The sequence below is a fragment of the Drosophila teissieri genome, chromosome 2R, assembly GCF_016746235.2.
Source record: "Drosophila teissieri strain GT53w chromosome 2R, Prin_Dtei_1.1, whole genome shotgun sequence".
Classification (NCBI taxonomy): Eukaryota; Metazoa; Arthropoda; class Insecta; order Diptera; family Drosophilidae; genus Drosophila; species Drosophila teissieri.
Window position 1 is genome coordinate 3,912,432 of NC_053030.1, and position 24,038 is coordinate 3,936,469.

The following is a 24,038-nucleotide window of genomic DNA, read 5'->3' on the forward strand; positions in this document are numbered from 1 at the left end:
AAATGATGGATGGCTCAATTTACAAATATTTAAAGAGACATAAAATCATATTGAAATATATATAAAAACTTGTTTGACATTGAAGAATATAATTTTCTTATAATCATTTAACATACAACTAGAGCAAGATATTTAAAAAAAAGATAACATTTTTAAACGAAATCTAAGTCATTAATATTCGAAGAACAACAAAATCACAATTTGCAAACGTATTTGTAATTGGAAAAACAAGAGACAACGCTATAGTCGAGTTCCCCGACTATCTGATACCCGATACTCAGGTGGTGGAAGTGCAAAGGAGAAATTTCCACACTGACAGTTTTTGGCGGTTTGTGGGCGGTGCAAAAAGATTTTTGGCAAATCGATCAAAATTTACAAGACATGCTAAAATGAAAAAATATCAAAAGATTTCTCAACATTGTGGGCGTGACAGTTTTGAGCAGTTTGTGGGCGTTGTAGTGGGCGTGGCAACATGAATCGACAAACTTGCGCTGCGTCTATGTCTCTGGAGTCTGCATGCTTCATCTCAACTCTCTAGCTTTTATAGTTCCTGAGATCTCGACGTTCATAGGGACAGACGGACATGGTCATATCGACTCGGCTATTGATCCTGATCAAGAATATATATACATACTTTGTATGGTCGGAAACGCTTCCTTCTGCCTGTTACGTACTTTTCAACTAATCTAGTATACCCTTTTACTCTACGAGTAACGGGTATAATAACATCAAGATTCAATGGTGAGTGTAATTGTTTGGTGATCGAAAAATAGGTGTCAAGTCAAAATTGCTTTAGCGCTATTTAAGGCGTGTAGAAGATATTTCTTTAAGCCCTTAACTCAATAAAACTGAGGCATAAAAAACACATGTAAGTTAGTACAAAGATACCGGACAAAGTCCTAGTGAAGATTTATTTCCTTCTAGGTAAAACTAGATAAGAGTATATTTTTAGATATGCAGTAGTATTATCTTTATTCAAGAGGTATCTATCCGAATAATTATAATTTCAATTTGTAATGAAATCAAAAATTCCCAAGGTTTTCTAAGGTTTCTCTTATTAACAGTAAATAGGATTGATTACTTAAATATTTCAACAACGAAATGGCAGAAAACGTAAACATCTAATAGCTGAATATAGAGGATTCCCTTACTACAGACGTTACTACTAAGATTATCTCTGAGATAAATTACGTCACCCAGGTGAGAAAACTTCCGTGAATTTTATCACTCGTGGGATGGCACCTAAAAACGAACCAGATCAAGTTAAAAAGCGAAACCCCACGGACGCTTTTATCTGAAATTGTGGTTCTCGCTAAACGGAAAGTTTTAGTTTCAACTAAAGTGAAAAGTAGCTAATCCAACAAACTAATTACATAAATAGAGCATTTGACTTTGAAAAATCCAAAAATAGCAAAACTAACTACAAAACATGCAGGCCAAAAAATTGAAAACAAATCCACGAGAATCGGCGGGGATTTTCTCTTCTTTAATGTTTTGGTATGTTTTATTAAAAGCTCCATTAAACATAAGTGTTCTAAAACAACAATTTCGTCACGAAAAATCGTTCCAACACGTTACTGTTATCAGTAGACGTAAGATCACGTCTATTACTTATTATTACTTACTGTTATCACGTTTGTATGTACTTTGAAGGAAGGCCTTTAAGAAACTCGGAGTTTGAATAGCAAATATTCTGATAAATATTAATGCTCGTGGATTACATGTATTTTCCAGCTTTGCGTTGCCCATACTTTTCAAGGGCAGAAAGAAAACACTTGAGCCTACCGATCTATATAAGACTCTAAAGGGACACAAAGCGGAAACTCTCGGAGACAAATTCTTTATGACTTGGCAGTCAGAAGTCAGTTCCTGTGGGGATACGGCAAAACACGAACCAAGCATAATTAGGGTTATATTAAAGGTATTCGGATGGCAGCTTTTTTTGTCTGGCATACTTATTGGAGTTCTCGAGCTAGGAACAAGGTGCGTAAGGAATGATGTTTGGTTATACGACCAATATATTTTCGAAGTTTCTTTCTCTGACAGGGTGACCTTACCACTAATCCTAGCAGCTCTAATAGCGGAGTTCACAGAAAGTGGAAATGGAGATGGGATTTGGGCAAAAATTTATGGATTAACTTTGGTTTTAAGCATACTGTTTTCAGTACTGATGTTCCACCCTCTTATGATGGGCCTAATGGTGAGATTTCAGAGAAGAAAAATATTTTTATGTACTGTAATACAAGAAGATTCTTCCCCTTAGCACCTGGCCATGAAAATGAGAGTGGCGGTTAGTACGGCTATCTATCGAAAAGCACTCCGATTGAGTCGCACTGCTCTGGGAGATACAACCACAGGTCAGGTGGTTAATCTCATATCCAACGATCTGGGCCGTTTCGATCGCGCTTTGATACACTTTCACTTTCTCTGGCTGGGACCGCTGGAGTTGCTCATATCCTCGTACTTTCTATACCAACAGATCGGAGTAGCTTCCCTGTACGGAATCGGAATACTACTTCTATACCTGCCGGTCCAAACTTTTCTCAGCCGACTGACTTCGAGACTTAGACTCCAAACAGCCCTGAGAACTGATCAGCGGGTTAGGATGATGAATGAGATCATATCAGGTATTCAGGTAATCAAGATGTATACCTGGGAGAAGCCATTTGGGAGTCTGATCGAGAGACTTCGGCGCAGTGAAATGAGCTCCATTCGCAAGGTGAACTACATCCGAGGCACTCTTCTGTCCTTTGAGATTACTCTGAGTAGAATCGCAATATTCGTAAGTCTTCTGGGATTCGTTCTGATGGGCGGAGAATTAACGGCGGAGAGGGCTTTCTCAGTGACCGCTTTCTACAATATCCTGCGACGCACGGTGTGCAAATTCTTTCCGAGCGGCATGTCCCAATTTGCAGAGATGATGGTGACCCTGCGGAGAATTAAAGCATTTATGATGAGAAGTGAAACTGCAGTTTTGCACTTTAAAGGTGGGCAAGAAAATAAGCTTTTCGAAGGAGAACCCCTTGTGAAATTGCAATCCTTTCAAGCTCGTTGGAACCATGATCACGTGGAGCCCGTTTTGGAAAACATAAACATCAGTATAAGTCCACCTCAACTGGTGGCTGTGATTGGACCTGTTGGCTCTGGAAAATCCAGCCTAATACAAGCCATTTTAGGAGAGCTTCCTGGTGAGTCGGGGAAGCTGAAAGTCCAGGGAAAAATCTCGTATGCCTCTCAGGAACCCTGGCTCTTCAATGCTTCCGTTAGAGATAATATCCTATTCGGCCTTCCCATGGATAAGCACCGATATCGAAATGTTATAAGAAAATGTGCTTTGGAAAGAGATTTCGAACTGCTCCACGGCGATCGCACTTTTGTGGGTGAAAGAGGAGCTTCCCTATCCGGAGGTCAAAGAGCGAGGATCAGTTTGGCCAGGGCTGTTTATCGACAAGCTGATACCTACCTCCTCGATGATCCTTTGAGTGCTGTGGACACTCATGTAGGACGCCATTTATTCGAGGAGTGCATGCGTGACTTTCTTAGGGATAAACTAGTGATTCTGGTGACCCATCAACTGCAATTTCTGGAAAATGCTGATCTCATAGTGATCATGGATAAGGGAAAAATATCAGCTATTGGCACCTACGAGGAAATGCTTAAAAGTGGCCAAGACTTTGCCAAACTCTTGGCCAAGGAGGCCCAGGAAAAGGGGGATTCTGATCAGGAACATGGTAATGCAGAAAACGATGCCCATGATGATAGGTCAACCTACTCCCGGCAAAGTAGTCGTGTAAGCAGATTCAGTGTAACTTCTGTGGATTCCGCAACGGATTCTATACTGGACAATGAAAGACAACCTGCTCAGGAATCACGATCCCAGGGGAATGTTGGGCTGGGCATATATGGGAAATATTTTTCCGCCGGCTCTGGATGGTTAATGGTCGTCCTGGTTGCCGTCTTCTGCCTGGGCACTCAAATTTTGGCTTCTGGCGGGGACTACTTCCTTTCCTACTGGTAAGTATGCTTAAATGAATTATATTATTCACAATTTAAAAACCTACGTTAACAGGGTTAAAAATCACGACTCCTCCTCTTCATCTTTGGACATTTACATCTTTAGTGAAATTAATGCAGCCCTAGTGATCTTTGCCCTGCTTCGAACCCTGCTCTTCTTCAGCATGGCGATGCACTCATCCACTCAGTTACATAATACCATGTTCCAAGGAGTCTCCCGCACCGCTCTGTACTTCTTTCATGCGAATCCCTCGGGCAGAATCCTCAATCGATTTGCCATGGACTTGGGGCAAGTGGATGAAATTCTGCCCGCAGTGATGCTAGATTGCATACAGATATTTCTCACAATCAGTGGAATTATAGGAGTATTGTGCATCACAAATCCCTGGTATTTGATTAATACCATCACCATGTTCCTAGCCTTCCATTTTCTTCGTAAATTCTATTTGAGCACTTCGAGAGACGTAAAGAGATTGGAAGCCATAGCCAGATCCCCAATGTATTCCCATTTTAGTGCCACTTTAAATGGCCTACCCACCATCAGATCTATGGACGCTCAGGAATTATTGACTAAGGAATACGATAACTTCCAGGATCTCCACAGTTCCGGATACTACACTTTCCTGTCCACAAATCGAGCCTTTGGTTATTATCTAGATCTGTTTTGCGTGGCCTACGTCATATCGGTAACGCTAATGAGCTACTTTAACCCCCCGCTGGATAACCCTGGTCAAATCGGTTTAGTTATTACCCAGGCTATGTCCATGACGGGAACTGTTCAGTGGGGAATGAGGCAATCCGCTGAACTGGAGAACTCCATGACTTCTGTGGAAAGAGTGCTAGAATATAGAAACCTGGAAACAGAAGGAGAATTTGAGTCCGCAGACGACAAGAAACCACCCAAGGAATGGCCACAAGAAGGTCTAATTAGTGCTGAGCAACTAAGTCTTAGATACAGCCCCGATCCCAAGACGAATAGAGTCCTCAAGTCACTAAATTTCATTATCAAGCCACGCGAAAAGATTGGCGTTGTGGGAAGAACGGGTGCTGGAAAGTCCTCCCTTATAAATGCCCTCTTTAGGTTGTCCTACAACGATGGATCTTTGGTGATAGACAGCAAGGATGTTGTCGGGCTTGGGCTGCACGATCTGCGCAGCATGATCTCTATAATTCCCCAGGAACCTGTGCTATTTTCCGGCACCGTACGCTATAATTTGGATCCCTTTGAACAGTATGCTGATGAGAAATTGTGGGAGGCACTAGAAGAGGTGAGAATTTTTTCCCAAAAGTTATAATCATAAATAAACACTCTTCCTTCGCCAGGTTCACCTCAAAGATGAAATATCCGAGCTGCCAAAAGGCCTGGAAAGTGTGGTTGCAGAGGGTGGAGCCAACTACAGTGTAGGTCAGAGGCAATTGGTCTGCTTGGCCAGGGCGATTCTCCGCGAGAACCGTATTCTTGTGATGGACGAGGCCACCGCAAATGTAGATCCCCAAACCGACGCCCTCATACAATCCACCATTCGCCGAAAGTTCAGGGATTGCACCGTTCTGACCATAGCCCATAGATTGAACACGATCATCGACTCGGATAGGGTTATGGTTCTGGACGCTGGCACTCTAGTAGAGTTCGGGTCTCCATTCGAATTACTGACACAATCGGGGAGCAAAGTCTTTTACGGGATGGTGCTCCAGACGGGTCGGTCCAGTTTCGAGCACCTTCTGAAGATGGCACATCAGGTCAGTACACGCAGTTTATTAGTTTTGTTTGATGCTAATAAATTTTTTGCAGGCCCACGAAAGAAAACTGCTATCTGAATAAATAATAATCGTATCGTAATTAGAAAGTAGCTAATCCATATATTTTGTTACACTGTTAAAAACCCATTTTATTTGTTTAGATGTTTAACCTGTTGTATTATAAAACCTTAACTCTTTTCTATACTTAAATTTAAAAAAAAGATTTTAATACCCTAATTTTTGGATACCATGAAATTTTACCGGCTTTTAGTAGTTAAGTGTGACCGTTTCAATACTAAAATCGATAGGTTTGAAATGTAAACAAACAGAAACAGAAGCGAAAAAATTATATTAAGTATGGCAAAAAATGTAAAGAAATTAACGTTGGCCAAAAAACTGGCAAATCGGGGAGATATTATAAAGCCCACGGAAATAATAATCCGTCAAAATCGGGCAGATAACGTGAGGGTAGGCGGAAAAAAACGAAAAACATTAATAGCAAATCTCCAGACGCAGTTTCTAAACCTTCCAGGATATCGAGGATCTAGTTGGCGTATCTTCGGGCGCAACAGGATCCATTAACTCAGTGTACTTCTCGCCCGTCCAAACTCGAAAGCAACGTCTTTTAAATGGGGAATCCCTGAAAAAAACTACCATGAAAAGGGAACCCTTATCTCCAGCTCGGGTTGCACCCAAAAAGAATAAAAAGGATGATCAGATGGTAACCAGAATTAAAATGGGATCGGCTACTGTGGTTAAATGCAAAGTGTTGCCTGATGCTGTGGACTCCCCAGTGACAGTGAGTAAGGTGAAACTGGAAGTAAAACACCAAAGAGAGCAGGAAGCTCAAAGAGATTCCGATTCCTACTCTGAGGTGCAAGCACCACATCCTTTGTGGTTTAACCACTTAGAAAACATTCGCATTATGAGAATTTCCAGAAGTGCACCAGTAGACACCATGGGATGCCATCGATGCGCCGATTTAAAAGCAGATTCGAAGGTATTTCTTTCATTTAGTGTAGCTCAGTTTTTTACAAATTAAGCATACAGCTTACAACAAACAATAAACATATAAGAATAACTTACAAATAAACAACTTCTTTACAGACCCAGCGCTTTCAAAACCTAGTTGCATTGATGCTATCCAGTCAAACCAAGGATCAAACTACATATGAAGCCATGAATCGTCTAAAAGACCGAAGTCTAACTCCACTGAAAGTAAAGGAAATCCCAGTGACAGAACTCGAGAACTTACTGCATCCGGTATCCTTTTACAAGGTTAGAGAAAGTTGTGTGGCAATAAATCAATCGCTCTTACTCTCAATCTTTTCCAGAACAAAGCCAAATACCTCAAGCAAACCGTGGAGATACTGATAGACAAGTATGATTCGGACATTCCAAATAATGTCAAGGAACTTGTAGCTCTTCCAGGAGTTGGCCCCAAGATGGCTCATATATGCATGGCAGTGGCGTGGAATAAGATCACCGGAATCGGAGTGGATGTTCATGTCCACCGCCTTTCTAACAGGCTGGGTTGGGTGCCGAAGCCCACTAAGGAACCAGAGCAAACCCGGGTGGCGTTAGAGAAGTGGCTGCCATTTAGTCTCTGGGCAGAGGTTAATCATTTATTCGTGGGCTTTGGACAAACCATTTGCACCCCAGTGAAGCCAAATTGTGTGGAATGCTTAAACAAGAACATATGTCCTTCAGCACATTTTAAAATTAAGAAATAACAATAGTAAGAAGAGCATTTCAAAAGCAGAAAAATGTTACAAATATTTAATTGTTACTAAAATTGCTTGTGCTAAGAAATAAACTGTGTTACCCATTTAAAAATAAATGAGTTATAAAGGGCTGTAGGTCCACGGAATTATTTTTTTTTTTTCATAAAACCCATATTTTATTTTGTAGATTTTTACTAACTCAACTGAATAAAATCTATTCAAAACTAAATAAGATAAAGTTGTTTTTAGCATTTACTTATTAACATTCGGTTTTTTTTAATATGATACTCGTTTTTTTTTTATATACCCAATAGATGGTATTCCTTCAGCCTCGACCAACGGCCACACTATCAGCTCTGAATTGGCGCGTTTTGTTGTTTACCAGCGGCCTGTTGCGAAATTATCTAAAGTAGTTAAGTATTAGGCACTAAAAAGTCAAGAAAATGAATGACTCATGTAAGTAGAGCTCGTATCACAGAAAAAGTAAATGAACTAATGGCGAGAGCTCCTTTTTAGTTGGAGATTTTAATGCCACACAAACTGCGCCCGGTGGAGCCGCCAGTAATCAAAAGGGAGAAGTAAGTAAATCGCAAGTTCCACCAAGTTCCACAACTTAAACAACATCTGTATGAATACAAATAGGGAATAGTGCCCCTGGTGGTGAAGCAGATTGTGGACGCCCCGGAGGGAAACATCGAATTATTCGGCATGCAGTACGCAATGGCCTGTGTTGTGGCCATAGTGCGGAACATCGAGACTTCCTCGACAAAGATTACCTACGCCCTTGAGGATCATAGCGGCAGAATCGATGCGCACTACTGGCTGGAGGAGGGCGACGCTCTGAAGGCACCCGAAGTTATGATCAACAACTACGTAAAGGTCTACGGCACCACCCGATCGCAAGGAGGTTCTAAAACCCTAATGATCTTCAAGTTACTGCCTGTTCTGGATCCCAACGAGGTCTGCACCCACCTGCTGGAAGTACTCAATGCCCGCTACAGGGCCGAGAACTACCAGAGCAAGGGTGGAGCTCATGCAGGCACTTCTTCCAACTCAGGCTCCATAGCTGATTTCACCGCCTCCCAGAGCTCGGCCATTGTCAGTGGACTGGAGCCCAAGCAGCAGGCCGTCTTCCAGGCTATCAAGATCAATGTTTCCGAGGAAGGCATCTCCCGCAAGGAACTGAAAGCCAAATTTTCCCATATCAGCGACTCTGAATTGACGTAAGCAGTTTATCGAAACTATTTCAAAAAGTGATATCCTTTATGAGCGTTGTTCCTTAAGCTCGTAGATATTATTATTAAGTAATTATAACATTTGTCGTTTTTTGATTTTCAGCAACATTCTGGACTTTATGATATCCGAGGGACATATTTATTCCAGCATTGACGCAGATCACTTTATTTGCACAATGTAAATTGAATCTGGCAACCAAAATGTAATTTAAAAATGCGTATTGAATTATGTATTAAGTTTTGATTAAACGGGAAAATGTTCCATTTAGATATACATTCAATTTTTCTTATAAAATAATCAGAAAATAAAAAAACAAATCCCTAGAAAACATATTATTGGTATAAAAAAGGTGACAAATACAAAAAGTAGTGGTCATATGGAAATAAACGATTATTTTATAGAGATTGTGATCTTCAAGTGGTCGTGGTCAATATACATTATTCTTATCGATTTCTCGGCCAAATGAGAACTCGAAATATGTTTTGACTTCATCGCATGGCATCTTTTCGATATTGCCCATATTGTCTAGTTGTAGAAATTAAATTAAAAACACATTTTTAATTTTTAATGGTAAAAAGTTTGTAGAAGTGGATAATTTACATTCTGGCCTTCCCCGTATCAGTGGCGCCCTCTAGCTTGCCAGCTGTTCATTCTCACCACAGCCCAGCTCAGCGACTCTCAGCTGCTTCAAGTCACCACAAGCCGGAATCTCGCTCCTCAGCTCGGTTCTGTTTCCATTCCGCTTTGAAATTCGTCGCCAGCCGGCTCATCACAGTCTTATCAATGAATTAATTTACCTCTGCTCACTCTGCTTAAAATAAGTACAGAATCGAACAAAGACCTTGAGAAAATGGAGAACAAACATAAGAAGTGCCTGGAATCCCTGCTTCTGCTGGCATTCTTTTTGGGATTTTTAGGTACGTAAATGCCAATATTAAACGTTTAGTTGGGTAAATGGGTTTTGTGCAAGTTGAATGAACTGTTAGTGGCCGCGTTTGGCAATAAACAACAACAGTAACGTTACCACTCCTCCACCTTCGCACACAAATAAAAGGCCATCAGAGAACTTTTATCTGACACACTTTCCCATTGAATCAGCTGTTTTTACAGTGTGGCAAGTTACAGTATTACAGGTTAAGGAAATTAACTGTAAAAACTATATGTATGGTTTATGTTTCTTTAAATTAGACAAGAACGTGTAGTTACCCGTTCGAAAACAAAAAATAACGCAAACACTGGCACATTTGCTCCCAAAAATCCCTCTGTTATAACCACATCCACATCGACCATTGCTATCTAATCACCCCATCCATCCTTCAGATCATCTCTCCACCGTACGCGTTGCTTTAACTATTTGCATTATAGCTGCCCACTGTGCAGGGCCACTTGTTGATAACCTCGACCCAGGCTTAGTAGATGACGAAATTATCAGCATGTAGCGCTGCTTCTGCGTGAAAGCTATAACAATTCGATTGACTAATGACGTGTTCTATTATTTCTTTTTGACCACATTTTTTTAGAAGAGGGAAGAACGGCCTTAATAGCTCCGAACAGTCAGCAAATTTTCAAGCTACAGAATCATGTGATACTCCAGGAACTGGGACAAAATTCAAGGGCCGAGGAGACAAGGTATACATTTGAGACCGATCTCAAGATCAACTCAGTTTGGAGTGGAGATGAAGACCAATTACTGGAGGTTTTTATCAGCGGTAGCAAGGTTGAGTCCTCTGGAAAATCCCGTTCAATTACCCAGATACCCGATAGACCTTTTTATATCAGTCTGGTTAAGGGACAGCCTGAAAAGGTCATAGCACATACTTCCAAAGATCAATCCCTGCTGAATTTGGAGCGCGGAATTGCTTCCCTGCTGCAGCTCAGATTGGATGCATCCCAAGACGAGGAACTGGATGTTTCTGGCTTGTGTAGTGTGTCCTATAAGGTCAAATCTTCCACGATGGTGGAGAAAACCAAAAGAGACTGCTCTCTGTGGGATCTTAGGGTCAACTATCACCCAGAAGAAGCTCTGGGCGTTACTCAGCAAGCACAGGAGACGGTCTTCTACGAGCTCTCTTCAGAGGGCACACTCTTGAAGGCCGAGTCTCAGGAGACTCACCGTCTCAATCTAGCAGCTAAACCGGATGTGGGTAGCTCCGTGAAGAGCACTTTGATTCTGCAACACATCTCGCAAGGATCGGAGGAAGTCAAGCAAATGGAACTAGGCAGCTTAGATACGACCATCCAGAGCCTCCTGGAATGGTATCGCGTCTTCAAGCTTGAATCCGATGTAGATAGCACGATCAGCGAGATCAAAGAGCAAACAGTAAGTAAATAATACCATGTTTGGAGATTGCTGAACCAAAAATATATTCTTTCAGCTTGAGGATCAATTAAAACGTTCTCTAAGGGAAATTCAATCCGGTGATGTGGGCAAATCCTCGCTGGCTCTTGCTTACGTGAAACTAATTCCCCTTGCTCGCATCACAAGGCAAGAACAATTTCAAGATATACTTAAGATTAACTCAGAAGTTCTGCCCCAGTTAGTGGATCTTTTCGGCGCTGTTCAAACCTTTGATGCTCACAATGCCACATTTGGATTCCTTTACAAAGAGTCGGAAACCACAAGCGAGCAATTGGATCTGCTAGAAAAATACCTGCAGTCCCTGGCGGTCGCTACCCATCCGGATAGGAATATAGTTGATCACTTGTACGGATTGCTAGAACAGGAATCTATCAAAAAGCATTTAAAACTGAGGGAAAGCGTCATCCAAACACTGGCCACCTTGACCCGTAAAAGCGGATTAAATGCTGAAGATCCTTTGCCGAAGAAAGTGCGTTCTTATCTCCTGCAAGGTCTTACCTCCAAAGATCCCACTTTGTACATTAGGGCTCTGCAAAATCTCCAGGATCCCGCCACCATTGAAGCTCTGTTGAAGCACGGTCAAACTGGCGAGACCCCCAATTTATCAGTGGCTGCCTTGCAGGCTCTGAAAGCATTTCCCCTAGGTAGCTTTAACTCTTCGCATCGTTTGCAGTTCGAAAGCATTTTCTACCAGCGAAAGAGTCGCTTTGATAGCTCCGCTCGCACTCTGGCTCTGGATATTATGCTATCCCTCCGGCCAACTCAGGAGCAATTGGGCTACCTTTTGGATTACCTGGCCTCCAATGATCGCCAGTTTGAGATCAAAACCTACGTGCTGCAGAAGCTAAGAATGCTGGCTGATAAGTGTCCGCGATTTAGGGATTTGTTCGAATCGGAGCTTGTAAAAAGGAGGCATGTCAACAACTACAATGTTCTGGGACAAAAGGGTGAGTGCCTCATTTCAAAATGTAACACATTCAACCAATTATTAACCTAATTACTTGCAGGTCTTACGACCGTCCTCACCCGTCAGCTTTCCCAGGCACCAGCCTTCAACGAAACTCTGCTAAGTATCCAAGAAGTGAATCAGGGAATCCTGAAACGTGGCTCCGTGGAGTTTCTGCTCCACGCAGGGCGTTCTCAAGTCAGCAGCTTTAAACTGGGTGTCTACACTGCCGGTTTAGGCTCACTGGTGGGCGAAGGTGAATCCGGCGATGGAAATAATGGAATCCCGGCGGATGATGAGTTTAACGAAGACGAAACGGTTACCGCAGGCATGGAAATCAGTGTGCAGGGCGCTCAACTGCGACCCTTAATATTTTTCAGCGGCCAGACTGAGCTAATGGGTCACGTGTGGGGGGGGAGTGCCTCGGACTCAACGCCCGCTTACCAGGCAACAACTTTGTCCCAGGATAACGAGCACTACATAATCCTAACCTCCGGGGCGACGCTTCACTGGCGAGTGCTATGCGCCAGAAGTGTGGATCTCAATGGCAAGGTGGGATTTAGTTTATGGAATCGAAATGCCCAGACGGAAATCCAGCAAAAGTAAGTGGAAAAGTAATAGTATTTGATGGAATAACTTCTTAACTCACGGTTTTCTTGGTTTATAGCACTGGCAGCGCTGTCCTTGGTCATTTAGCCGTTGGTTTTAGGTATGCAAAATTAGTGCAAGACTTCAGCATCACCCATGAACCTAAGTTAAGTCTGAATGCGGACTTGGACTTCTACAGTGGCATTAAATTGTGCATGCAACTCCAGCGACCTGAACAGCTTCTCAAGTGAGTTTGCTAGAACTATTATAATGCCTGAAATACTAATTGTAACCCTTCTTCCAGACAAACCAACGTTCGTTCAGTTTTCCTGCAGTCTGTTGATCGTCCTTATGCCAAACATGTGCGCTCTACAATCTCCCACAAAACAGCTGGGTGCACTTTTGCCCTCAACCAGAAAAACAACGAAATGTGCAACCTCATATTTAGCAACTATTAGATTTTACTAAAGAGATTGGAGATTCCTTGCATAAAAACTATATTTCTATGTAAAAACTCGGAGATTAAGACTCGATATAGTTGTAAACTCAAACGAACAAAGACAATTTAATTTTCATCTGCAACAAGTATTTTATTTCTTTTAAGAAGGTCAAAAATGATTGGTAAAGCGAAAATGTGCCTTTTTGTCTCGTTTTCACAATAGTGGCATTTTATATTTAAAGAACCCGCAATAAGTGTTGCGTAACTCGAAATGGTCACTCATCGACCTAGTCGATAGCACGGGCTACGCATTCCCATCACCAAATTCCGCAGCACCTTAAACACTACGGCGTGCTTCTCTTAAAACGCGGCATTAAAGAGGTGCACTTTACAAGCACGAAAAGTAAATAAATTGATTGCAAAAGTATCGTCGAAAGCGCGAAAAATATTAAATAAAGGTTAAAAAAAACAGGCATCAGAGAAGCTTGATTCCGGAGCAGTGCAAAAAATTAGGCCACTAAATTGTGCTCTTCTTCTTTTTTGGGAGAATTAGAAGGCTCGTCGCACACACTCACTAACAAACAAATTATTCTATTGCCGAAAGAAGATACTATTATTAGCAAGCGTAAAGGCGCGACAAATTAAACTGCTTAAACTCAATAAATCGATATTTCGGACACCAACTTACGCGTTTAAGTGCGAGGCAATGTACCAAAATTAACATTTTCCTGGCTTTTCAAACTCACACAAACACAATTGTAGCGAGAGAGAGGTTAACCGAAATGGGAGATGGGAAAGAAGGAGAATTGTTGTTGTTGACGTGTTCCGTTCATTTTCATGTGTGCCTGTGTGTGCGGGAATTTTTGTTGTGTGAAGTTGCAATACAAAAAAAAAACACGTGTGAAATGTTTCGCAATTTTTGTAATTTTTTCTGCTAAATTATTATTATCCAGTATTAAAAAATAATAAAGCATACTCGGTTGAAGTGCGCTTGCCTTGGCATCTTATTAGCACGGAATTATAACATAAATACGCCGGCAAAATTAGCATTCGTAGTTTATATTATCTAGCCACGTAATATAGAATATGAGAGTAGAGATAAATATATACAAGAGGGTTATTTCCATCCAAACTGAGAGATTTCATTTTTTGCTAAGGGCCTGAACAAGATTTCATTTGAATTTAATTTAACATTTATTAAGAAATTTTCTAGAATATCCAAAACCACTGGCACTGAATGTTACTATTTTTGTGACCTGCGTTGTGATAGGGGTACTTTTTTACCACACACACTTGCGCACTTGCTGCTCTATCCCTATTCTCCCACTTTTTATAACGGTATTACACACCCTTCTTATAGGCATTGTGAAAATTTAGAGTGGTTTTAAAGCAATTTCCGATCATATTAATTTGGTGTATTTGAAAAGTTGGTTAATTTGTAAATATATGTTCATATAAATGCATTTCTTCATAATATTTTTGTTTTGTATAGTTCGGGTCACGCTCTCTCAAACTTGTTTAAATCTCGCTGGTTCGACATCCAACAGCACAGTGGTCCAATTTTGAATCTTTTATGCTATAATGTCACTGTTTAATAAATAAGTTCAATGTAAAAAATTAAAATTTATAAAAAAAATTTTAATTTGTGTTCTATTTTTATAAAGTTCAAAATATCTTATAGATTTTTAACCAATATATTTAATTAAAAAAGCTTTTATGCCAACCACAGCACTTTTATCACACTGTTCGTCAAACTTTGGAGAGCGAGAATCGACGAGAGGTTCGCAACCGAACCATCCAACGAATGTCTATTTAAGCAACTCGCAAAAGGCGCTCTTTCGTATTGCCCGATAATTTTTCGTCCGCGTTACTGGTGGTTTCGGTTCCCGTTGAAACAAATAAAATGAAAAAAATAAATAAATAAAAAAATGAATGTAGGGCGAAAAAAGCTAAACCACTTGAAATATACGAAAACAGTGAATTTCCGAAATTATAAATCAATCTTCTAAGGTAGTTGAATCTCGTTTCCTCACACTCCTTTGTGCGTGCGTGAGTGTGTGTGTAAAGGACAAAGAGTGCCCTTCGTCTCCCACGACTCCATTGGCAGAATAATAAATTGCGAAAATGAATATATGTCGTTTAGAATTTACCTGTGAAAGTGAAAACGTGACAACACGATAAAACGGACGAAGCAAGCAAAACAAAAAACGAGTGCATAAAACAACGAAAGCAGGATAAGAAGAACAACAAGTGCAGCATATCAGAAAAAAAGAGAACGCAACAAGAACACAGAAAAAAGTAAAAATAAATAAAATAACGAAGACAGGGCAGAAAAAAACAAGAACAAAAACACCAGATATTGGCAGGTAATAGCAGTCACACTCTCCTCAATTTTTTATCGCTCTCTCCCCAGCAGAATATCGAATTTATTTGCACTGTCACCTTTTCTATGATTCATTTGTTCTTTTGATAATATATTGCAATTCACGTAGACTTTGGTTTCAATCATAAACAATTTTTTTTTGTGATTCATTGTGATCATAAGTTTTATTTAAATTTGTTTTTGCTGAGGCCCAACAACATTTTTTTTTAGGGTTTATATGCCGTGTTTTTTTTTTGCTCGCATGTGCTTCCCTATACCTGATTAGATATACATTATTTTTCTATCAACCTTGCACAATTTATGACGGCAGCAAACCACGCTATTCCATGTTGTTAGCGATAAAAAGCATAAAAAGCATTTAACTTTATGCTATTCCCTTAAAATAAGTTCCGTTTTGATCTTCAATTGACGGGGGATTATGTATGTACATAGGTTGTTCATTTATTTTTGAAATATTTGAAAATTTTACGTCTTATTAACTTCTTTTAATAAATATTTTTTGGTTTGACAATCTCCGATTGGCAATTTACATGACCTTTGGAGTTAATAATTATAAATTGTTTTTGTACTCCAAAAATTTCTTTAAGCGATAAATATTCCTCATTGGGCCGTATAAAGTGTCTAATCTATGACTATAAATACAACCCCGTTTCGCTGAATATAAAAAAGGCAATGCAACCAGCAAACATTTGCCGAAAATTCCATTTCTCTGCTTGGTTATCTTATCTGTGGGCCAGAGAGCCCCAAAAAGGAACACTAAATCGCTAAAATATGAGCCAGATACTTGCGCACTATTTATCTAAATCCATTTGACTGGCAATGAACAAATTGTATTTGGGTAAGCTGTCTGTCAGCTGGTCCCATCGAATCGTTCGCTCACGTGAGTTGTCCGATACAAAACGACTTTTTAAAATTGCCCCGTAAAATCATAAAAAAGTAGTCGTGCAATATACAGATCTGGCCAGCGAACCAGCCAGAAAAAGTAAATCCAAAGCTGATCGAATGAAATCAGAATCAATCGATTTCAATAAGTCAACGTCGCGTCCATCCATTTATCTTTCCGTTTACCCAATCCGCAGAGCAGTACAACCTTTTCTTGAATGAAATGTTATTCAAAACACTATTCTTAATTTTGTAACCTCATGTATAGATCTCTTACATCTTTATAACTTTAACAATATATATTTATAAAAAATAGAAAATTTCGATCAATAAATGTTTGCCCAATAACATACAAACGTTTTTCTGTGTGCATCTATTCATATCACATTTTCAGCGAATATCTGTACGTGCCTAGGCGGCAACGTGATTTGTTCGGTGATTCATGTCGATTATTGTCCCAGTGCAACCGACGAGTTTCTGTCTATTAGTTGCACAGTACTGTCAGTCACTTGGTTCATTGAACTCTGTCTAAGGGTCCGAACTTTATCGAGAGTATCGAACTAACCCAGTGGCCCTCACCCTTAGCAACGTATTTATGGTTGTTTCACCTCCTTGACTTTATTTTTGTAGCCTCGAGAATGTTGCACAAAAAATAGCAGCTTGTTTGCCGCAAATTGGGCCGGAGTTGTATAGGACCTGATTTATCTTAAATTACCATAAAATTAAGTGTTTCTGTTGGCATTTGGGTCGTAATTTTTTTTCAAAACTATTTCCACTTTTGGGGAAACCTTGATGTTTATCGAGGTTAGGATTATGCTGAGGAGGTCTTTAAAATAAAACAAGATAGAACGCTATAGTCGAGTTCCCCGACTATCTGATACCCGTTACTCAGCTATTCGAAGTGCGAAGGAGAGTCTTTAGCACATGCAGTTTTTGGCGGTTTTGTGGGCGTTAGAGTGGGCGTGGCAAAAAGTTTTTTGGCAAATCGATAGAAATTTACAAGACTAATACAAAAATGAAAAAATATCGAAACATTTGTCAAAAGTGTGCACGTGGCAGTTTTGGGCGGTTTGTGGGCGTTAGAGAGGGCGTGGCAAAAAGATTTTTGGCAAATCGATAGAAATTTACTAGACTAATACAAAAATGAAAAAATATCAAAACATTTTTCAAAAGTGTGGGCGTGGCAGCTTTGGGCGGTTTGTGGGCGTTAGAGAGGGCGTGGCAAAAAGATTTTTGGCAAATCGTTAGATATTTACAAGACTAATACAAAAATGAAAAAATATCGAAACATTTGTCAAAAGTGTGGACGTGGCAGTTTTGGGCGGTTTGTGGGCGTTAGAGTGGGCGTGGCAACATGAATCGACCAACTTGCGCTGCGTCTATGTCCCTGAAGTCTGTATGCTTAATCTCAACTTTCTAGCTTTTGTGGTTCCTGAGATCTCGACGTTCATACGGACAGACGGACATGGCCAGATCGACTCGGCTATTGATCATGATCCTGATCATGAATATATATACTTTATATGGTCAGAAACGCTTCCTTCCGCATGTTACATACTTTTTAACGAATGTAGTATACCCTTTTACTCTACGAGTAACGGGTATAACAAGTGAGAACTCTAGGGCCGAGTACATTGACTACTAGATAGAAGTTAGCTACAGTGGGGAGAACTTAAAAACATTTTTGGGATGTTAATATATATTGGCATACAAAATATCAAAAAACTCAAATCATTTTTAAAAATTTATCGGCATGACAGCATTTTTCAAATTAAGGGCAAGTATTGGCAAAACAAATAATACAATTAATAAAATCGAAACAGATTTAAAAAATATAGACGTAGGTAACATTAGATGTTTATGTAAAAAGCTTTGTGAAACGAAACTTCGACATTTTATACAAACTCAATTTGAATCACAGGATCGGAATATTAAATATTTATCGATCTTTTTCGTGTTCGGGTGAACATTTGATCCAATTAATAGAGTGATATGGACGTTGTCACCTGATGTACATAGATGTCAGGGAAACATCCGCCGCCTTGATTTATAGTTGGCTTGCAAAAATTGAAATCCCACACGCTCATAAATCCTAATCAAGTTTATTAAATCAAGTACTGGCAGCGATGTGTTAATAACAGAGTAGATCAGAACAGAACAGAGGAGCGAAACAAAAATACGCCCACCAGTTGGATCAAGCATAAAAAGCGAGACTAAAATAAAATTTAAAGCGTTGCACACAAAAGGCAATTGAGGCGATATAAGCGCATCGTTCCATATATAAATCCTATATAGAGAGCAGATACATGGTGCGCACATACGAAGATACCGACTTTGGATATGACTTGTGCAGATATAATGTGTGCAAGTAATTTCAATGAGCTCGAACCTGTTTTTTAACAAATGTTCGCAGGGCTGTGTGTCGATATCTGGCTGCATTTCAATATGAGTTAATAACTGGCCGCAGGGTAAATATTTCCACACCCAAACCCCCAATTGATTAAATAACCTTGATTTCGCCTGACATCGTGTTGCCGTGTTGTAAACGTTACCCGTGCCGGATAAGTTGTAAATCAATGAGCATATCTGGTTATCAGTATTCTCCTTTGCCAGGCAAAAAGAGCTGTAATTTTGTTAAGTTATTAGTTGCTACGCATTATAGAAAACTCATCTGAACTAATATACATATGTACATATGTATATACTATCCCTTGCGGTTCTATTTGAGTTATACTTATCTTCTGGAGTGGGTGGTCACTTTGTGGGCTGATAAGAAGCTTAGTTTGTATTCAGAGTGCATTGGTCAATTTACCCGCTGCTACAATTTCCATACTTAAACGCCAGAAATGTCCCCAGAGAGGTTTTCATTGCTCTGGTCGCATTGTCACTCTTCATTGAGATAAGTTTAATTCGCATAAGAGCAGCAGTTGGAGGGACTTACTCGTAAACATCCGGTCCCAGTATTTTGTATCTGCATCTGCACCCAAATTCGAGGCATTCTAGTAGAGAAGCTCGCAGAAAAATGTACCCAAATAAATGATCTTCATGGGATTTTTATTATTTATAGACATCAAATGAATATTTAGCTATTAATTTTTAGTTTAGCATAGATATAATTTAATGCCACTGTTGATCTGGTGATCGTAAATAGATTTTCTCTTCAGTTTTTTTTTCTGTGCATCAGACAAATTCAACCCAAACAATGGGCCGCGTAGTTTTTGTTTTCTCCCATTGTGTTTTGCATACAGGCGTTTATTTTATTATACTTATTTGAATAAAGTGAATTACCCGCAGAGCAGACAAAAAAAGTAAAGAACTCAAAACGGTCCCCGCCGCAAGGTTCAGCAATGTGTGCTGAACTCCGCCCGCCGACGCTTAATTGAATTGAAAAATGAAAACTGAATCCAAGCCGGACCGAACCGACTGAATGAAAGCAAAACGTTTCTCGGAGAAGCTGTCAACGGAATTCAGGTTGTGATTCGATTTGCAAAAAAAATTCTTTGCTTTCGATTCGATGTCTCCGCGTTGCTTTCTGTTTGCTTGAATATTTTATGACTGTTTGTTTTCCTCTGGCTAATTGGAAGCGCTCTCGATCGCTGAGTGATTCAATTATTTGGTTTTTCCCCAGTTGAGAATTTCACCGACGGGATAATGCAATTTACTTCTGAGTGGGCACGGCCCATTGCAGATTTTTGTAATTAATAATTTGAATTTCGTTTGCCGTGCTGTGAATGCAAACTGTGATGCTTCCGGAAGTGTCAGTCACGGTCACTTCTTATTCAGCATCTGATTTTCTTTAATCTGCCAAATGAATCGAAATCCTACAGCCCAGCTGGTTAGTACAATTTATTTTCCATTTTTGGGCCGAGGTAACTATTAACTGGTTGGAATCAAAGAGTGGATCACATGTTTAAATGTTTATATAGTTTCTTGATTGTAATGGTTTATTTTATATGCGAATATATGTAAAGAATATAGAATATACCTTATGTCGGAAACCAGAGAAAATACGTTTAGTTTTCCAATTTTCGATTGCTTTTTTATAATCCGAAAATAATAGACGCACAGCAGCTTGGCCAAGAAAACCACTCTTAATTCTGAGGAACCCTATTTTATGCAAATACTGTTACATATATCGATCTTAGCATTTCTGTGCGAAATCCAACCTAACTAACTTAAAATTCACATGACACTGTTATCCAAACCAGATTAGGCTTTACCTTTTAAGTAACACTAAGACTTTTTTGGAAAAATATTCCATTAGAGTTGCAAGTGACGCAAAAGTGCTGCACCGCAAGCTTCTGCGTGTCTATAAAATTAGCGAGTCTTCGCCTGCCTACGCTTCCATATTCCAAACTTCTTGGATAATTTGGCGAACGTGATGGCACAATAAGAAGGTGGTATTCGGCGGTTAGGAGAGTTAGCAAATCATGATTACGCCCACCCAACCGAGCCGAACTGAAATGAACTTTGCAGCAATCAGACTCTTGCCGAAATTGTAGTTGTATAAATTGTATAAAATGTTAACTCGTGCCTAACCTAAAATGGTATTGTATAATAAGCCATTGGCACGCAAGTGGACAAACTAAAAATATTTAGTAACAAGCCTCCCATTGTTTACAAAGGCAAATAACAAAAGCAAGTGAGCGCTAAAAAGCAGCGATAAAGCGAATCGACTGGAAAAGCACGTGACGCTTTTGGCGGCTAACTTGGAATCGAACGAGAACTGAAACTCGGAGTTCGCTGGAATGCCAAAAACAAGTGTGCGAACAATCGCACTGCGTTGAATGCGAGAGGAAAGACACTGAGTCATACAAATGTCTTTAATACATTTTGCCAGAAACTCGCGAAAAATATGCCTTGTACATATGTAACCATCTATATATTTGTATATAAGTGAGCAAAAATACATTATGATGCCATGATGATGGCATCGAACCGGTTATCCGCACTTAACAAAAAAATACAATATGGGCGAATGCACATCCATGTTGAAGTTATTATAGGCGTAGCGTATAGATTTCGTGCACAAAAAAAATGGTCACACAAGTCGTTGTTTATCGAAACAGAAGATATTGATTGCAGAGTGCATCGCCTGACTATATACAAACCATTTTATTTCATCGTGAGCCTATGAATAATTGTCTCATTATCTCTGTTTTTTTAAAGAGATATCGACCTGTGCATCGACGATTTAGAAGTGCGATTTGGCTCTGAGACTGGCAATTGCCAAGATCTTCTATCCGCGGAATGTCGGCAGTTGTAAACGCTGGAAGCTCGTTTAAGTCAGCGGACCAGGACTGATAGCTCGTGACACAGTACCTATAGTTCTGGAACGCTCATCAATGGCTGGCCCTATAAATAAGTACCGAATTTCTCAGATAACTTCTGTCAAAATCAAAATAAATTGGGCGTCGTTTATCAGTGGGTCTCGTACAGACTTTTAATGCTTCTCACACCGCGACTATCTTATCAACAAGAATATAAATATTGTGTATTATACATATTTTATGCCGTCAGCGCGTGTTCTAAGTCACAATTAATGTCGCACGCTTAAACATAATTATTATACCCCTTACTATTAGATTAAAAGGGTATACTAGATTCGTTGAAAAGTATATAACAGGTAAAAGGAAGCATTTGACCACGTGCGTTTTAGCGCCCAAAAACCAAAAAATACAACGGACACACCCAAAGTTGTTTTAATTTTGTATTCGTTTTGTCATGTAAACATATCAATATCAATATATCAATTTGTCAAAATTTTACGCCCATACTTTTAAAACCTTTACTATACCCGTTACTCGTAGAGTAAAAGGGTATACTAGATTCGTTGAGAAGTATGTAACAGGCAGAAGGAAGCGTTTCCGAAAATATAAAGTATATATATTCTTGATCAGGATCAGTAGCCGAATCGATCTGGCCATGTCCGTCTGTCCGTCCGTCTGTCCGTATGAACGTCGAGATCTCAGGAACTAAAGCTAGAAAGTTGAAATTAGGCATACATAGACTCCAGGGACATAGACGCAGCGCAAGTTTGTCGATTCATGTTGCCACGCCCACTCTAACGCCCACAAACCGTCCAAAACTGCCACGCCCACACTTTTGAAAAATGTTTTGATAAGTATGTAACAAGGAGAAGGAAGCTTTTCCGACCATATAAAGTATATATATTCTTGATCAGGATCAATAGCCGAGTCGATCTGGTCATGTCCGTCTATCCGTCCGTCCGCCCGTCCGTCTGTCTGTCCGTCCGTATGAACGTCGAGATCTCAGGAACTATAAAAGCTAGAAAGTTGAGATTCGGCATGCAAACTCCAGAGACATAGAAGCTGCACAAGTTTGTCGATTCATGTTGCCACGCCCACTCTAACGCCCACAAACCGCCCAAAACTGCCACGCCCACACTTTTGATAAATGTTTTGATATTTTTTCATTTTTGTATTAGTCTTGTAAATTTCTATTGATTTGCCAAAAAACTTTTTGCCACGCCCACTCTAACGCCCACAATAGGCCAAAAGCTGCCACGCCCACAACTTTGAAAAAAGTTTTGTTATTTTTTCATTTTTGTATTAGCCTTGTAAATTTCTATCGATCTGCCAAAAACCTTTTTGCCACGCCCATTTTAACGTCCACAAACAGCTAAAAACCCGTTATTCGTAGAGTAACTGATCATATAAAGTATTCTTGATTAGGATCAATAGCCCAGTTGATCTGGCCATATGCGTCTGTCTGTATGTCTGTCCGTCTGACTGTCCGAACGTCGCACATATCAGGAACTATAAAAGCTAGAAAGTTGAGATGCTTAAAAGATGCAGAATCCAGAGACATAGACAGATGTTGCCACACCTATAGCGTTCTCTCTTGCTTTATTATTAACTTTTCCAATTTCTATCTACATATATGCATATATATATGCTGAAATCTATCGTTCGCACTTCCGCTATCTGAGTAAGGGGAAACTCCACTGTAGCGTTATATCTTATTTCTTTTCATCATTTATTAGCAAGCTATGATTTAAGGGATCATATGGCTTATAGGTTGTTAAATCTAAGTTTCAATCCATCTTGTTTCCATTATTTTGTTTAAAATAGATAAACAACGTTGCCTATTTACACTAATAAAATTATAGTTAGAGTATTAATGGGCATATGTAATTGCTTGCTATATTTACGGAAAAAACCAAGTATATAAATTGTTTATTATAACAACTTGAAATTTTTGTTTTGCAATACGCCGAGCGTAAACAATAGCGTTTTTCCCTAGCCATGGTTACATGTTTTCTAACCAAGGGAAGTGGACTGGGCGTTAGTATTTATATTACTTTGTTATATTACAGCACGGTTCTTCGGCAAGTTCGCCGTTTCAAATCCCTCCAGCCATTTGCCATCGTTTCAGGAGCCATTAGGAGCCCCCGAGGCGACATATGGGAATGCCTATTAAATGGGGCACGTAATTAGCCATAATTCGGGTGCAACTGCCAAGCGGCTGACGTCTTCATAAAAATTTCGTTGACCAGACCCAAATGTAAGCATTAGCTCGTGATGGCCGTACAGAAAACGTTTTACATGAATATTAAGTGTCGAATAGTGGCCAATTAGCCACAAAATGTCTTCACTGTGCTATTTAATTTTTTCCCGGCATGTGGCGGGGATCAAATGTTTCCAAAATGTCTGTTTATGGATATTTGAACGGTATTTGAATGAGTAATACAGACTGCCTTTCAT

The 24,038-nt window shown here is 39.8% G+C and overlaps 5 protein-coding genes across 9 annotated transcripts in view; all 5 read left to right on the forward strand.

Moving 5' to 3' along the window:
- Window positions 1–1,272: 1,272 nt before the first annotated feature.
- Window positions 1,273–5,958, forward strand: LOC122612361 (probable multidrug resistance-associated protein lethal(2)03659). The gene is made up of 7 exons (XM_043785915.1): window positions 1,273–1,497; window positions 1,735–1,983; window positions 2,047–2,200; window positions 2,264–4,014; window positions 4,070–5,282; window positions 5,338–5,754; window positions 5,807–5,958. Exons 1-7 carry the CDS (start codon window positions 1,430–1,432, stop codon window positions 5,834–5,836), a joined length of 3,882 nt encoding a protein of 1,293 aa, XP_043641850.1. The 5' UTR covers window positions 1,273–1,429; the 3' UTR covers window positions 5,837–5,958.
- Window positions 5,959–6,086: 128 nt separating this feature from the next.
- LOC122612365 (endonuclease III-like protein 1) lies at window positions 6,087–7,624 on the forward strand. Its single transcript, XM_043785925.1, has 4 exons — window positions 6,087–6,222; window positions 6,287–6,754; window positions 6,862–7,032; window positions 7,089–7,624. Exons 1-4 carry the CDS (start codon window positions 6,112–6,114, stop codon window positions 7,485–7,487), a joined length of 1,149 nt encoding a protein of 382 aa, XP_043641860.1. The 5' UTR covers window positions 6,087–6,111; the 3' UTR covers window positions 7,488–7,624.
- Window positions 7,625–7,797: 173 nt separating this feature from the next.
- On the forward strand, window positions 7,798–8,987 carry LOC122612366 (replication protein A 32 kDa subunit). The gene is made up of 4 exons (XM_043785926.1): window positions 7,798–7,934; window positions 7,995–8,056; window positions 8,121–8,701; window positions 8,817–8,987. Exons 1-4 carry the CDS (start codon window positions 7,922–7,924, stop codon window positions 8,893–8,895), a joined length of 735 nt encoding a protein of 244 aa, XP_043641861.1. The 5' UTR covers window positions 7,798–7,921; the 3' UTR covers window positions 8,896–8,987.
- Window positions 8,988–9,414: 427 nt separating this feature from the next.
- On the forward strand, window positions 9,415–13,189 carry LOC122612362 (microsomal triglyceride transfer protein large subunit). The gene is made up of 6 exons (XM_043785916.1): window positions 9,415–9,631; window positions 10,235–11,034; window positions 11,090–12,020; window positions 12,081–12,621; window positions 12,687–12,854; window positions 12,912–13,189. The coding sequence occupies exons 1-6, from the start codon at window positions 9,565–9,567 to the stop codon at window positions 13,063–13,065; spliced, it is 2,661 nt and encodes an 886-aa protein (XP_043641851.1). The 5' UTR covers window positions 9,415–9,564; the 3' UTR covers window positions 13,066–13,189.
- A 132-nt stretch (window positions 13,190–13,321) lies between these two features.
- Window positions 13,322–24,038, forward strand: part of LOC122612363 (GTPase-activating protein skywalker) — a 54,032-nt gene continuing 43,315 nt past the window's right edge. For 4 of the 5 annotated variants that reach the window (XM_043785924.1, XM_043785921.1, XM_043785918.1 and 1 more), the window contains exons 1-2: window positions 13,351–13,504; window positions 15,190–15,412. The gene's annotated coding sequence lies outside the window, so the exon portion shown is untranslated. Of the gene's footprint in view, window positions 13,505–15,189; window positions 15,413–24,038 lie in introns of all 5 variants that reach the window. The other variant, XM_043785919.1, reaches the window with a different exon arrangement.

What these genes read in the sequence shown, in the direction of transcription:
- LOC122612365 (XM_043785925.1), top strand. Translation starts at nt 6,112, where the DNA reads ATGGCAAAAAATGTAAAGAAATTAACGTTGGCCAAAAAACTGGCAAAT. An exon ending in ATCGGGCAGATAACGTGAGG is followed by an intron (nt 6,223 to 6,286) that starts GTAGGCGGAAAA and finishes TAAACCTTCCAG; the next exon opens with GATATCGAGGATCTAGTTGG. An exon ending in ATCCGGTATCCTTTTACAAG is followed by an intron (nt 7,033 to 7,088) that starts GTTAGAGAAAGT and finishes AATCTTTTCCAG; the next exon opens with AACAAAGCCAAATACCTCAA.
- LOC122612362 (XM_043785916.1), top strand. Translation starts at nt 9,565, where the DNA reads ATGGAGAACAAACATAAGAAGTGCCTGGAATCCCTGCTTCTGCTGGCA. An exon ending in CAATGTTCTGGGACAAAAGG is followed by an intron (nt 12,021 to 12,080) that starts GTGAGTGCCTCA and finishes AATTACTTGCAG; the next exon opens with GTCTTACGACCGTCCTCACC. An exon ending in CGACCTGAACAGCTTCTCAA is followed by an intron (nt 12,855 to 12,911) that starts GTGAGTTTGCTA and finishes CCCTTCTTCCAG; the next exon opens with ACAAACCAACGTTCGTTCAG.
- LOC122612361 (XM_043785915.1), top strand. Translation starts at nt 1,430, where the DNA reads ATGCAGGCCAAAAAATTGAAAACAAATCCACGAGAATCGGCGGGGATT. An exon ending in TTCTCTTCTTTAATGTTTTG is followed by an intron (nt 1,498 to 1,734) that starts GTATGTTTTATT and finishes TGTATTTTCCAG; the next exon opens with CTTTGCGTTGCCCATACTTT. An exon ending in GTTCTCGAGCTAGGAACAAG is followed by an intron (nt 1,984 to 2,046) that starts GTGCGTAAGGAA and finishes TTTCTCTGACAG; the next exon opens with GGTGACCTTACCACTAATCC.
- LOC122612366 (XM_043785926.1), top strand. An exon ending in CCAGTAATCAAAAGGGAGAA is followed by an intron (nt 8,057 to 8,120) that starts GTAAGTAAATCG and finishes GAATACAAATAG; the next exon opens with GGAATAGTGCCCCTGGTGGT. An exon ending in ATCAGCGACTCTGAATTGAC is followed by an intron (nt 8,702 to 8,816) that starts GTAAGCAGTTTA and finishes TTTGATTTTCAG; the next exon opens with CAACATTCTGGACTTTATGA.